Genomic DNA, 15,333 nt, shown 5'->3' with positions numbered 1-15,333 from the left:
AATCTATCTGGCAGCGTCGCAATGTGAGCTTCATGTGGAGGAAACATGACTCAATTCGCATGGCTTTCAATTTCGAGCAGGCCACAGTGCTCGAGCTGCCAAACCTTGCCAAGTCCGTGTCAATGCTGACTCATTACTAGCTCAGCTGGAGCCCACAAGAGCTGGACTATGACTGGACTCTCATGCTACTCGACGACTCTTGTTTATTGTTTGTTTAGAACAGCCAATGATGTAGCTATCTAAATGTGCCAACTGGATCGACTGATCGCTCGAGCCTCGCCCTCTTGCCTGACTTTTACCTGAGTTTAGCTTTTGATTAAAAAAAATTCATTAGGACAAACCAAGAAACTTCTTCCTCTCCTACTCAGTCTATTGCATTGACACGCCCAACGTGGCCAATTGCAGCGCATGCCTCATGCATTCAGCTTTTGTGCACGATTTCAATTAAGTCTTCAAGAAGGAAGGAAGCATGCAAACCGAGCCAAATCTGATGAAGAGTATATCAAGCTTATAGAGTCTTGCTCTTGCTGACTGTCACAAATATTTGAATATGCCCAGAGCAAAGGCAAGACACATTTAAGATTCTCAACTTTAAAAGTTATCGATAGCTTAGCAGCTACTAAGATGGTGTTATCGATAATAGTATTATCAAAAATAGTGTTATCGAAATGGTCAGTATACACTTTAGCTGCATAGTGACTGCCAGTCGTGCATACCCCGCGCTAGCACTCAAGAGCAGACATTTGAACGGCTACTTCACTTAACTGCGAGGCTTCTTTGATTGGATGCCAGACACGTGTCTGAGCTGCTGCTGCTGCTGTTGTTGTTGTTGTTGTTGTTAGTAGAAATTTAACAAAAGCTGTTACCGCTGCAGTTGCCAATTAGGGAAACTGCATTTTTAATTAGATACCCACAGCAACACACACATACACGCATGTGCACACGTACTCCTAGCATAGGACGAGTGTTGAGTGCGTTGCGTATACGACACGTCTGACAGGCGATAAATTAAAATAGTATAAAAGAAATTGGCTGTTGGCACGCTGTGCATCTGACATGTATATCTACATATGAGTGTGTGTATGTGTGTGTGTGTGTGTGTGTGTGTGTGTGTGTTGCCCGTTGAGAGTTGCTTGACGCTCAACCATGTGCATAAATCATCAAAAAATAAATATATGAATATTTTCACGAATTGCCAAGCATATTAAAAAATAAAAACAAAAATAAAATGTATAAAAAGCAAGTTGCAGCAGTGGTGCAGAGCGAGACGGAGAGACAGAGATGCCACGCGCCTAGCTAATTTGATGAGCAGCCGCCGTGGTTGATGTTGCCCGAGGGCTATTGGACTTTTGGGGTCACGCTTTGGGGTCGAGCAAGCTGCGCTTTGTCAGGCATTTAGTTCGCGTGTGGTGCATGTGGTGCGCTGCATGTTGCACAAACGACGACAAATGACAGACGGACTTGTGAAGTGCACTCAGCGCGATCAAAAACAAACAGCAGCAATGTCAGCTAATGCTGCAGCAGCAGCAAAGCTCACACACACACACACGCTGTCAATTGACTTTAGTGTGTGTGTGTGTGTGGTTGAAATCGTTTGAAATTTCGAACTGAACACCTCCACGAAACTTAGCTATGCAGTCGTCCACATAACATGTGAGCCATTGGGTGTGCCTGACTAGTGGATACCCTACATTGAAATATAAAACATTCTAAGCTTATTGCACACTAAAGAACTTAAGTTTATGTTGTTAAGGAAACTATTTTAGAGGCAATTGGACGAGGTATTCCAAATGGAACCTCCCAGCTATATATAGAGTCATTTATCGATTATAGTCATCGACTTATTGATAATATCGATTATAGACCATTTGCTGATTTATCTGGCATATATAACTAATATAGCTAGATAGACTGAGCTTTCTGATCAAGAATATGTCCGATATACCCTAAACAGCTCAGTTCAATTGGTGCAGACTGCAGTTAAAGGCTGTGATATTGATACTGTGCTATTTACTAATTTGTGGTATGCATTCAAACGATAATCATAATTATATATATATATATATATATATATATAAATGTATATATATGTATATATGTATTTTGTGTATCTGCGTTTGTTTTGCTAAGTTCAGTCCATTAGAGAAGATGAAGGTCCATTCTACAGCACAGAAAATGATTTACGAGCCAAATGATGCCGACTATTGAATACCCTACTCAAAGTACAAGAAAATTCATAGCACAGATAAGAGTTTGCTGGAAAAATCTTAAAAAAAAAAGAGACAGCAAATAGTGATATGAAAGAGAGAGAGAATAAATAATTATGCACACATGTTTACCTATATCAATTCCTGTGTGATACAGGATATCTCTGCTTCTAGCACTTTCTGCCTATGGATATGTAAAATTAATTTGGCTAAAATTGAATTGAATTGCATTGTAAAAGTTAGATTTTAATCTGCTTGCGCCACCTGCATATGAATCGACATTTAAAATTCTAGCAATCAAATCGAAATGCGCTTTTCATGCAAATTATATGCGTGTGATAAGGTATTCTATAGTAAAACCAATTAAATAATACAGTTAAGCGCATTTCAGGCAAGAGCTAAGCTCGTTTTATATATTTCAGAAAGAGAAAAACTAATTCATTCGTATCATTTGGCTTTGTTTAACTGTTAGTGTAGATTTTAATTCTGTTTTATTTCAACTTCACAATAATTAAGTCAGTGAGCAGCGTATTAGCCTAACAGCTGAACTGCATACTGAATGCAATATAAAGAGATAAATATATAGGCCATATGGTCAGCTCTGCTCTTAATCTCCAATACACTATCGCTTGTCTCGCTCACACACAGGCAAACCTCATCTCAGATATCCTTGAGTCAACAAAATGTATCTTGGGGTCTCTTATACGCAAGCATTTGTCTTATACAACACTTTAAGCAAATGCAAGCGCACACAATGAGAGAGAGAGGGAGGGATGATTGTCGATCATTTATGCTATCTTTGGTTATCTATTATGTTTAGCACTATGTCACTTCCGGGTTATTTCGCTTGCATCCATTTCCGTTGCAGCTGCGACTGGAGCTGTTCGACTACTCAAGAGTTTCGCTTTACATATTTAGTCCAACGGCAAACGTATACAGATTATTTGTATTAAGCCATATGTTTCCGTTGCAATCTGGGGCCCAGTGACCTTGGTCAAGTGGGGCACTTCGGGCGTGTCCCCCACCCACAAAAAAACACACACAAAAAAACAAATCTAATGCCGACCGCAGTGAATTTGAATCAATTAAAATAAATATGTTACTCAATTGATGCGGTGTAGAGATATACACTCACGAGCACATAAATGGGGTATATTGAAATTGCTATGCATATGGCAGCACTTTTATCTTACTGTGAATAGAGACAGAGAGTTCTCTCACATACACTCAAACTCACGCAAGTTATTGGAGTACATCGAGATTGCCAATGCATATCGAAATATTGCAAGCTAAAGAGAGCGAGACGCAGAATTCTCTTATATTAACACAACAATCAGCAACAGTCCAAAATTGATACATATGTATCTATCTATACGCATGTGAGAGCATGAGTAAGTCGGCGTATTGAGTGCCCTCTTTCTTCAATGCTTAACGATTTTTCTCATTTGTTTATATTTGCCATGTGGTGGTATGAATCACAGAGTCGGCACTGCATTTCCACATGTAAATGACTCACGTCGAAGAGCGCGAGAGTGTGAATCCATCCAATCGTAAATTGGTAAATACATACATACACATGTATGCATACATGCACATGCATATGTGCATCCATAAATATTTGAGCATTCATTTAGCTATGCTGCGTTTATTTGAAGGCCGCTCAGTGCTTCTAATTCAAGCTGAATGTGGTGGATCGGCAGCTGATAAGCTTGTTGCCCATTCAAGCTTGGCGTTGAGTGAGTTTATCAGGCGATAGCCGTAAAAAGACGGAAGACAAGCAGAGAACAAGAAACCAAAAGAGAGACACATATAGATAGCGAGCGTGAACGCTAGAGAGCTGCTGGCGTAATGTACCAAAACTGGTACATAAACTACTCAATGGTACATTGGATCTTGGAATTGGTACATTTTAAATGGCAAATAAAATGTGAATTTGCTATATTAAATAAAAAGGTTTACATGATAAAATTGTTTAAAATTAAATCTCAAATAAATTGGCTTAGGTAACTCAAAAATTATATGGAAATTGTACGTATGTATATATAGCGCGAGTGGTACACTTAGCGTGTCTTGTCTTTTGGTACAAATATTTTTCAAGTGGCGACTGTTGCCAGTGAGCACCTCGGATTGCGCTCTACGAGTTGAGCAAGTGTATTGCATGCCGCTCTCACTCGCTCTCTGCTCCAGTACGTATGTATGAATGTGTGTTACATATCGCGCGCTCACTCTTTCGCTTACATACTGCCGCTGCCGTTGTTCTAAGCTTTCAGTCGTTTGCCCAACGCCAGTGGCATTTTGTGCTTGCTGCCGCACGCAATGTGAATTTTTGTGGGCACAGACCGCGCTTGTTGTTATTGTTGTTGTTTGCTAACTGTTTACCTTTTAGCAAGTGTTGTGCTGTTGTTTTTTGTTACTTTTTGGCAAACGTCGCTCTGTCATGTCCGTTAATCATGACTACGATCGCAAGTATTTGCGCAGCTTACGCGGAATCTCCAAGATCATCTGCTTGGTATGTAATTGACTGGCCACGCCCACAAAGGAACAAAACTCTCATCTTCTGTGCTACTCTTTCAGCTGTGCGGCTTCATTGGTTTCCTCTGCATCGTGTGCAGCTCGGTCCGGCTGAGCAACTTTCGGGGCTGCTTCTACATAATCGTCGTTCTCCTTGGCTTCGTAGTGACGCTGACGCTTGTACTCTGCCGCTACCTGCGGCTCGGTCAGAACTGGAGATGGAACTCAACGGCATGGTCGCTGCGTGTGCACGCGACCCTGGCTCTAACCCATTTCATAGCCTCCGGCTTCGTGCTTGGCCTTAGCGTTGGTGCCTATACGGCCGCCGCGGTGAGTAAACTGTTTCTGCTCTCTTTTACGACAACACACACAAACATTCATTCATACATACATATTATAACTCATGTTGTTCGGCTCCTTGCAGTTCTTTGGACTGACGATATTTAGCATTAACAGTCTGGAGGCCTATGGCTGTTATAAACGCACTTGCCAGCGCGATGTGGCTACCCAGACGGTCTAGACGCTGCCTCACTCCCCCCCTCCGATCAAGAGGCTGTGTGGACGCGCTTAGCTAGGCGCTATTTGTATTATCTTAAGCTAGTGTCAATTGAATGTGTGTGTGTGTATGTGTCTGAGTGTCTTGTGGAATAAAGTCATAAGTAAGCTAGTTAAGCTAAAAATCACATAAGTTATTGTTCAGTGTCTTTTTGTGGCCCGATAAGCTTATCAATTAGATATAGATAAAAGGCAGCAGCAGAGTCTAACTGTAAACGCGCTCAGTTATCGAATTCGGCCAGCAATGCGGGCAGAGCGCAAAGCAGAAACAAAACTGCGCTTTATCCATTATGTCATGAAAGCGTGCGACTGCAAGGTGCCAAATAACAGAACATGAACGCGAAAGAGGGAGCGCGAGCAAGAGAGAAAGAGAGTAAAGAGAGTGTGGAGAGCGAGGGCTGGAGACTTTAAATATGAATATGAAAGAGACAGCAGGCAGTGCAGTATATGACCCAATCAAAGCTTTTATATATGACATATAACACTTGCTGCACTCAGACATAAATATATCTAAATATAGTTGTAGTATATTCGTTGCCTTCAGTAAATAAGTCTACTATTAACGCCTATTTGTGCAAATCTTATTAAGTTTGAACTTTTTAACTTATTTTCTGGCCTTCGCCCCAATTGTCTGTCTGTCAACTGATTTGGCCTCCAGCACTGAACAACAGTTAAAGCTCTCTGGGATTGTAGTCTCCAATTCTCCAATGAGTCGCACAGGCGACGTCTGCTGCCATTGTTAACTTTTGTAAATTTGAACTTATGCGTTAACCTGCCTCTAACTCTACACGCTGTTTACTTCACACAACGCCGCCCGCCCCGTCGCGCTCCGCCTCCTGCCTTGCCAACACTTTTTGCATAATTTACCTTGAGTTTCTTGCTGCTGTTGTTGCTGTAACTTTTGTTAGCAGTTGATGAAGTTTTTGGCTGGTCCAACGTCTATTTAAAGCTTGTTTATTTATGTTATTGTTACAGTTTATTGTTGTTGTTGTCTGCCGTCTGCCAGAGTCGCAATTCTGCTAAGCACCTCGCTTACGTCTATGCCAGTGTGTGTGTGTGTGTGTGTGCGTACATAGTATATTTATTAATTTAATGAACTGCGCCATATCTCAGTGCATTTTATGTGCTTAACCCACCCCCTCCCGCTCAGTTTAAAGCGCAGCTTACTCTCTTCTGTGTGTGTAATTCAGCTTGTTACAGATTAACTTGCCTGCTGCTGAAGCTTATCAACTGAAAGGAGCAAGCAGGCAGCTCTCTTAAATTTTGTACAAGTATGCATGTGTGTGTGCGTTTGTCGTAGTAAATAAGTAAGAGCCACTCGCAAAATGCTGCTTTAACTGATCAATCTTCAGCAAGGCTGGGGTCAAGGAGGATTTAAGAGAGTGGCTGAAGGAGAGGGAAGGAGAGAGAAGGGTTTTCTGACTAGTTGATGCCGCTGACTGAACGCGCACGCCTCATGAATCATTTGGTGGGCGTGGCCAAAGAAGCATTTAATCATTACTCATACAATTCGCCGGCTGCCAATAGAAAACAAAAGCGTACAGGGTATATAGCATTATGTAAGCACAGGCAACTACGAAACACCCAACCCGCCCACTGCAGCACTGAGCACTCGCTCAGTTGACTTTCCCATTCAAGTCACGCAGAGTGAAATTAATTAGCCCAGTTGGCCAGCTGGCCAGTTTGGCAGCCCGAAATGGAAGCGTGCCTACGACTATTTATGGCTCTAATGGGTCGCTGCATCAGCGGCCTCAATGCCAATGACAATGACAATTCCAATGATCATGATAATTGATCATGATCGCGATCAAAAAGAGTCGATCTCTACATATACCCAGTATATCCATTGAAAAAGGGTATATTGATTCGTTAGTCACCAACGAGCTGAGTCGATCTATACACGTTAACAAATATCGCATGCATAAATATTAAAAATTACAAATATGGTGTATATAGGAAATCCAATTCGATAGAGTATATACCCATTGACAATGAGAAAAATAGGGTGTAAAGATTTAGTTTAATTATAAAGCCTAAAGTTCAACTTAAGTCGTGTGAAGTGCATAAAAGAATTACAATATCGATAATTCTCGATAAATATCGTTGCTCAGCTAATTTCGCAATCCGTGCCGAGTCAGTTCCCTTGAATTGAGATATAAGTCAAAATTGCAATTGCAATCTTTAAACTTAAACGGATTAAGGTTAATTGATTATCGAAATAAATTTAAATCACTTTCGGCTTAGCCTCTTAATTTTTAGTTCGTTCTTTTATAAATCGCTGAGTCATGTTTTACAATCAACAAAAAACAAAAAAGTTAATAAACTAAAGCCCCATTTGATTGCACAGAACATTGATTTTAATTAGTTTTAGGTACGTGTTCTTCCGTGGTTCGTGGTTTTCCTACTCGCTCTACTTATCGAATAACCCACAGCAAGGCGTAATTATAATTTAATGTTGTACAACAACTAATTTGCTGCAATTAGTTACTTTGAGAATAATCTGTTAAAATCAAATGAGGGTCAAATATCATGGACTAAAGCCATTTACTATGTGTAACATAATACCATGGCATACCCACGCTCGCAATGCCCACGGGGTATGCCGAATTGCTTGCTGCAATGGGTATTTGACTTACTTGTATCAACTGTTACATTGACAACGCAAACAATAGATAGTAAACCACTGTAACATGTTGACGCTTATGTAGCGGTAAATTGCTTAAAGCAGACAGTGGACTAAGTAAGAGCGCGTGCCAATAGAAGTTGCATGCGCGAGCAGCTAGAAGTAGTGGTGTCAGAAACAGACTAACAGCAATAAACATGCATATGCATAACTGTTAACAACGCGTCGCTGTCTTCTTCTCTTCACTTAAATTTACTGTGAGTTCTAGCACTAATGTAAGAAAGTGACAGGAAACAATTCCTATATACAAACATACAAGTGTCTCTCTCTTTATCTCCCTCTCTTTACTTAATTTCCATGTGCTTTGCTAAACTCTTGAGAGTGACAAAATCTCTTTTGAAGATTTTGACAATGCCAAGTCTACAAAATTTAATTTCTACACATCAGCTGCCATTGGTCATGGCAAAAAAACCGTTATATAAAGTGTAAATTATAAATTTAGAGCGTACAATATGATAATGGAGTATTAGCTATTTGAACGCCTTTGGCATTTGACCAGTGCAAACAAAGTGAATTCGATCAGACGCCAGAACACTTACAATTAAATGTCAAAATAACAAACATTTACAAAGTGCGGAAAATCGCAGCGCTCGCGGGCGCAAGGCGACCAGGGGCCAAGTGGTGGGCGGACGCGTTTAATTAATGAAATCATTTTCAAATCAAGCGCGCATTTAATCAAAGCGCCCCATTCAGGCGATGCTATTTGTCTGTCTCTGCCTGTCTGCCTGTCCGCCTGTCCGCCTGTCTGGTCGCCCCCTATGTCCACTGTGCGTCATTTGTTGTGTCCTTAGCTTAGATCTGATCCGTCCCCTGCCGACGTCTACTCTTTCCACTTTGCGGTCGGCAGTTGGTAAATGGAGCATTCCAAAGTGTTGCCCGCCTACAAATCGCTGCCACAACAATGCGCCCGAAGTCCGGCGCACGCAGGATGCGATGGCCAATGGACGTAATGATAGCGTTTCCTGCCGCAATTGCTGCCGCCAGCCGCCTCCTGCTCCTGCTCCTGTTCATTGTTCGCCTCATTATCCGTTTATTGTGGCGTTTGTTGCTGTCGCTGCTGGCTGTTATTATTTTTAGAATTGACATATAATCTCTGGTTGCATTTAATGGACGTCCATGTTCCTTTGGCTCTGTCCTCGACCAGCCAATTCAGAGTTAATTAATTGCATCAATCAACATTTTAATAACCTGCTCTCTCACTCCCCCACTATCTTCTACTCTCTATCTCTCCATTCTCCCTCCCTTAGATGGATGTTTCATCTCAAGAACCAACTTGACTTAACTTTTGTCATCTGTCAGACTCTGTTTCGCCTAAGTTTTGAAGTTGAAGTTGGAGAGTTTTGGTAGAGCAATGCCCGACTAGAAGATACTCTGACTCTGGGTTCAAAATCAGTTGTTAGCCAGGCAAGTTTACGGTTTTGTGCGTAGATCTTTATATAGTAGATCTATAATTTAAAGTATCTTATTATCTTGAGATGATACGTCAATTTCAATATTTGATTAACAAAATTTAGACTATGAAACTTATCTATTACTTAAAAAAAATATATATATATTTAGTAAAAAATATATTTTTTCTTAAGTTGAGTTAGGCATTTAGTACCTTACTATATAAAGAAATTAATATTTTCAGATCCATGGTATTATTTTTGATAAATATCTTTAATTTCGAGAGTAAGTCATCTTAAATAAGTTGAAATTTTTTTCAGTGCCCAGGCAAGTTTTTGTATATCTCATCTGAAAATCTCGTGTGACTGAATATGCTTATGCCATGTGCTGAACACCTCTCTGGATTATATGGAGTATCTGATTTTGCAGTATCTATAGAGAAGGGTCCAAAGCTCCAATCATTTTTAACCAGTTCCAGAATGCCAGAATCCCTTTCGCTTCCTTTAAATATGTTTATTACTTAGATGTATATATTATCTATTATATATGAGCAACCCCTGCTTCAAGGTCTTAGACAAATGCATTCTAATAAAATTGTAAGCTAAATTTTATTATTATTTTTTGTTTTTTTTTTTTGTAAATTTTGTTAATAATATAAATTTTGGAATCAATTCATTTTGTGTTTGTCTTCTAGCATAGCTAACAAAAGCTTTAAAGTAAGCTTCCAGGTAAAGCTTCATAAGCTCTTCAAAACTTGTCTTGGCCAAGCTTTAGAGCACTTGCTTTTAACGGGTTTTCGTTCCGTTTTCGTTAAGTGCATTCGTTGAGTTGCAAAGCACAACTTTTGAGCTTAAACTAAACGAAGCGATAAAAGTCAGCTTTAACGTGGATTTTGCAAAGCTTTTATGTAAAGCTGCAAAGCTTAACTTGTGCGTAGAATAAAAGTTAAAAGTAACAAGTTATGATTATCTATCTTGGTCTATGTCGATATAGATATACTCGTATATAGGTATATGAATTATCGGAAGACATGTAAAGATATATATGTATAGATATATATGCTTTCCTCTAGCTGGTTGTGGTTAATCTGTTAAGCTTTTACTTGTAAATTTGTAAACCACTTTTAAGCTTGGATACCTAAAGCAGCACGGGTTAATCGACCTTTACAACATCTCAACTTATTTCATGAATATGTTTTTAATCGAAATTTCAATTCGCTTTTCAAGGCTTCAATTGATAGTCCTAAAAGCGAGACACACTTTAAGCTGAGTTCAGGGTATTTTACTAGTCGGTTACTGCCGTCCACAGGCATCGTTATTAGTGTTTTCCTTTGCACAGTGACATCTTACATTAGCACACATTTTCTCATTTATCAGTTTGATATGCATATCTATATATATATATATAGAGAGAGAGAGAGAGAGAGATAAACGTGACACTTTTCTTGCTCAATAATCCTTATCTATCTCAGCATCGTCTGTTACTTTCATTAATTTTCCGTTTCGATTGGGAAATTCACTTGGCGTCAGTTTTCCAGACTGTGTGCCAATCGGTTTTCCTTTAGATAGATATACGTGTGCATATATATATGCTCGGATCGAGCTGAAACACTCATCATTTGTTTATTTATGTGACACGCGTTGTCGCTGGCTAATGAAACTGAAATGCTCTGAAGTCTGAGCGCCCATAATAATTCATTTTATTGCCAATACTTAACTGATTGGCTAGATATATATCTATACTATATATATATACTATATACACCTGTATCATATTCTGTCTGTCTCTCTATCTCTCTCAGTTTCGATCCTTCTTCAAGCACTGCAAATGCCTTGAATCAGCTCATACAAATTTCAATTTCATATGTTCGCTAACTGCATGTTAAATCTGTTAACAGTCGGTTTAAGATGTTTAAAAATTTTGGTATTTTGAAGTTTGAAGTTTTCTCTTCGAGCAGCGCTAAAATTGCTTCAATTTGTTGAAACTTTTTCTACTTTTTTGCACTTTGTGTGGCAGTTAGTCAATGCGGCTGCTTGGCTGGCATTTGGCCAGGCTAATGCACTGCCAGCGAAACTATCTTTTCGCGTTTTTTGCTATTTTTCTCGTGTATCTGTGTGAGATTTCGCATCCCAGACGCACTCGCTTTGAGCAGGAAGTGGATGAAGCCAACGTTGACAACATTGCAGAGTGCGTAATTGCTTTTAAGCCTGATTTGAGGCACGCCCCGCTCGGCGCTATCTCTGTGGCATCTAGCGAATGCGTTGCTATTAGCGCTAAGAGCTGCGCATTGCCATTGCGCCTTGGCGGAAACATCGCAGCGCCCACACACACACACATACACACACACACACATATATATATATCCATATACATTTACACAAATATTGAGATACATTCAAGATACGAGCTGCGAGCTTCGAGCTGCGAGCTGCCGAAGACCTTCAGTGGGCGTTGACTACAGTTCAATGCATGCCGCACTGCGCGGCATCTGAACACCCTAACACAGAGTGGGAGAGAGAGATGGAGAGAGCCACACTAGCGCACGCGAGTGCTGAACAAATTGATTAGCTGCTTCAGGCAGAAACAATCAAGTGCGAAGCAATTAAAATAATCAATTACAGCGTCGATCGAAGCTGAGCCGAATAGTGTCACGCTGGCATGTAAAAAGAGATACGCCACACAGATGAGGACCAACCAAGCAGCCGACAAACAACCGAGTCACTTGGTCAATAGCATTTTAGTTGCGGTCAACGCATCTGGCAAGTGCACAGAGCCAAACACAGCGCGACAGCCAGCAACATGCGCATTTCGATACAGATACAAACAGACGCGGCTTAAGTTAACTGTTGCAGATATAGATACAGGTACAGATAGAGATAGAGATAGAGATAGAGATAGAGATAGAGATAGAGATACAACTGCAGCTGCACCAAATCAAATTTATTAACAGCTAGTGCAATATATGAAGATACAGCTTTAAGAACGTATTCAGATTCAGATACAAAACTATCTAGATAAAGTTGGAGTTGCAAATGGAGATAGATAAAGCAGATGCAGATATAGATGCATTGGGAGATACATTTAAAGATACATATAATAAGACAGATACATTTGTGGATGCATATCAGATGCATTAGCATGTACAATGCAGATACTTTGAGAGATAGTTGCACAGATACAGATACATTTTATATATATACATGGAAAAATATCTAATGAAAGATATCTTATCAGATAGAGCTACAGATACACATATATTGTCAGATATAGACCAGATGAAGATTTAGATATTCAATGTACAGTTTCAGGAATTGGCACAGATGCATATGCAGATACAGATACAACACAGATAGATAGATATTTAGACTGATATACCAATATATATAAATATAAATATGGATTCATATAAGGTTATAATTATGGATTTGTATATAGATACAGATACAAATAAATAAATATATATATATATATATATATATATATATATATTTATGCATATATAAATATTAAGATACATTTGCCGCAAACAGATAGATAAATAGATACTGATACAAATATAAATTCATTTATCAATGCATTTGAAAACACAGCTACAGATACAGATATAGACAGGGACAGAGATGATTCCAACATCTGAAATACTTCAGATTTGTATATAAGGTTCAAGCTATGCCTAGTGAAATTCAACTATCGATTATTATCGATAATAATAGAGAGAGTTATCAACTTACGATATACTGGAATATACTTGAGCAACTTCAAGTCTCTCGCTTTTGTGGCCAACTCAGCTTGTCGTTCAGCTCGAGAATATATATACCGTGTGGCACGCCTGCTTCTGCTTGTTACACACACTTTGACAATACGATTATAACCCCAATTATATATAGTGTATGAGCACACATAGTGCGCTCTCTGCAAATTCGTTTTGTTTTGCAAGTTTTATGGCCTTTTGTTAGCTGTATCCCTACATGCATCTGGTCGGCTATCTGTACATAAAAGCATGTGTACTATTTGCTAATGGTGTTTGCAATCTATGCCAGATCAATGACATCATCGAGCTGCAATGCGCTTAGAAATACTTTGCTGTTGTTTTGTATCTCACATCTCCGATTTGTTTTGTCGCTGCCATTGGAAGCCATCGCGACGCCTTGAGAGCAAATGCTATTTGTGTCCTTGTTGTTGTTGCTGTTGCTGTTGCTGTTGCTGTTGCTGCTACTGCAATTGTGCAATTTGACATTGCTGAAAGCGCATAGTCACAACACAGTTGGCATGGGTGGCTCAAGAAGTTTGCCATTATTGGCATAGCTGTTGCTATAGATGCCTTGGAGCCACCCTCGCCTGCTCTGCTGTTCTCTTCAGCAAATTAAATTGCAATTGTGAATCATCCGCTTCTACCTGGTGCAAAGGTGCTGCCACTGCGATCGCCCACTAACTATCAATTATGTCGCCTATCAGAGCCAAATTGTCGCAATCTGTCACAGTCTAGTTAGTGAAATGAGCAACGCGTTTTAATTTCGATTTCACATATTATGCAAATCAATCAACATTTTGGCCCAAGCTGTTATTTCGGATGTGCGAATCGCGCGTTAATTTGCCAACCATTATGTATATGTAAGATATTCAAAGCAGCCCGCGGCGCTCCATCTACACATCTGTGCAGCATCCATCAATAGCTCAACTTGCATTCCACTGCCCAGTCGAGCGACTCTCGTAGGGCCGCCCGGAGATAGCCAAATTAATTACATGTCAGCGTGGATGGGCCAAAATAGTTGACGACAGTCAATTTGGCAACAGACTTCGATATTAATTATGAAGAAACATGAGAAGGAAACTTTGCCTGCAAACGGAGGTGAGCATTAGAGAAGAGGAGATGCGTGTGCATGTAGAAGAGTCTCAGGAAAACTTAGAATAAGATCTAAAGCTGAAGCACTACGAACAGTTTAAAAGATTTCATAAAAGAAGAAATACAACTATATGCAAACAGATACATGAATAATCTACATAACCACGATAATGCTCTAGCACTAAGACTACTGGATGACTCAAGCAACCACAGGCGAATCAAAAGATTTCATGTCCTAGACCTGCCCCACAGAAATAGATAAATGTGTAAAGTAGAAAAATATGTGGATTGATCTCATTGGAGACAGATTGTCAATAAAAAAAATTAAAAAAAAAAAAAAAAAAAAAAAAAAAAAAATTATCGATAAATTCTTCTTTGTACTTCTTTCAAGTATTAGCCGAATATAAGAGCCGGAGACACATCGAATGGTATTTAAGTTTTTTCAGTGTTTATAGACGATTGAAGAACATTTCTTAAATTAAAAATATATTTGGTTATATTCCTTTTTTTTGACTCTTACACACAGTTGAATACCATATTTATTTTCCATCTCTCTCTTTCTCTCTAAGGATATCTTACTCTATGTCTCTCTCTCTCTCTCTTTTTGTATCCCTATCTCCATCTCTATCTTTCCCTTCCTCTCTCTTTCTTTGTTCTTCTCATTCTTCATTTCTCTCGTCTCTTTTCTCTCTTTCTCTCCCATCTCCTCCTCTCTCCCCTTTATCTCCCTTCCTCTCCATATTTTGTCGTCTGTATTCCTCTCCCCCTTGCTACCTTCTCCTCTTCCCATCTCTACCTCTATATCCCTCTTTTCTTTCTATTTTCTTATATCTCCCTCTCTATCCTTCCATCTTCCTCTATTTCCCTTTCTCTACTCTCGATTTCTCTCATCTCCTTATGTCTCAACGTTTCTCTCTCCCTGCCCCCTCTTGCTCTCTCCCTCTCTCGCCATTCCTTCCCCTCACCCTCTCTCTCTCTCTCTCTGTCTCTTTCTCACTCTCTCTCTCTCTCTCACTCACACTCTCTCGATCTCTCTCTGTCTCTCTTCTTCCATACATAATCAATCGTCAAAATATATTGACTTCCATTCGTTAGTTATTCTCTTAGCTGATTTGTGTCTTGGTCTTTGGCGTGGGCTGTCAAAT

General features: G+C 39.7%; 1 protein-coding gene across 1 annotated transcript; it reads left to right on the top strand.

The window, feature by feature from the left end:
• Positions 1–4,491: 4,491 nt before the first annotated feature.
• Positions 4,492–5,401, top strand: LOC111602825. Its single transcript, XM_023320136.2, has 3 exons — positions 4,492–4,716; positions 4,782–5,048; positions 5,143–5,401. The coding sequence occupies exons 1-3, from the start codon at positions 4,645–4,647 to the stop codon at positions 5,236–5,238; spliced, it is 435 nt and encodes a 144-aa protein (XP_023175904.2). The 5' UTR covers positions 4,492–4,644; the 3' UTR covers positions 5,239–5,401.
• The last annotated feature ends 9,932 nt before the right edge of the window (positions 5,402–15,333 follow it).

The sequence above is a fragment of the Drosophila hydei genome, unplaced genomic scaffold (assembly GCF_003285905.1).
Source record: "Drosophila hydei strain 15085-1641.00,03,60 unplaced genomic scaffold, DhydRS2 tig00000232-arrow-arrow-pilon, whole genome shotgun sequence".
Taxonomy (NCBI): Eukaryota; Metazoa; Arthropoda; class Insecta; order Diptera; family Drosophilidae; genus Drosophila; species Drosophila hydei.
This window is presented reverse-complemented; position numbering and strand designations above follow the sequence as displayed.

Bases quoted from the DNA above. Each gene is read 5' to 3' on its own strand.
- LOC111602825 (XM_023320136.2), top strand. From the start codon at position 4,645: ATGTCCGTTAATCATGACTACGATCGCAAGTATTTGCGCAGCTTACGC. The intron at 4,717-4,781 runs GTATGTAATTGA...CTACTCTTTCAG, and splicing joins TCTCCAAGATCATCTGCTTG to CTGTGCGGCTTCATTGGTTT. The intron at 5,049-5,142 runs GTGAGTAAACTG...GGCTCCTTGCAG, and splicing joins GTGCCTATACGGCCGCCGCG to TTCTTTGGACTGACGATATT.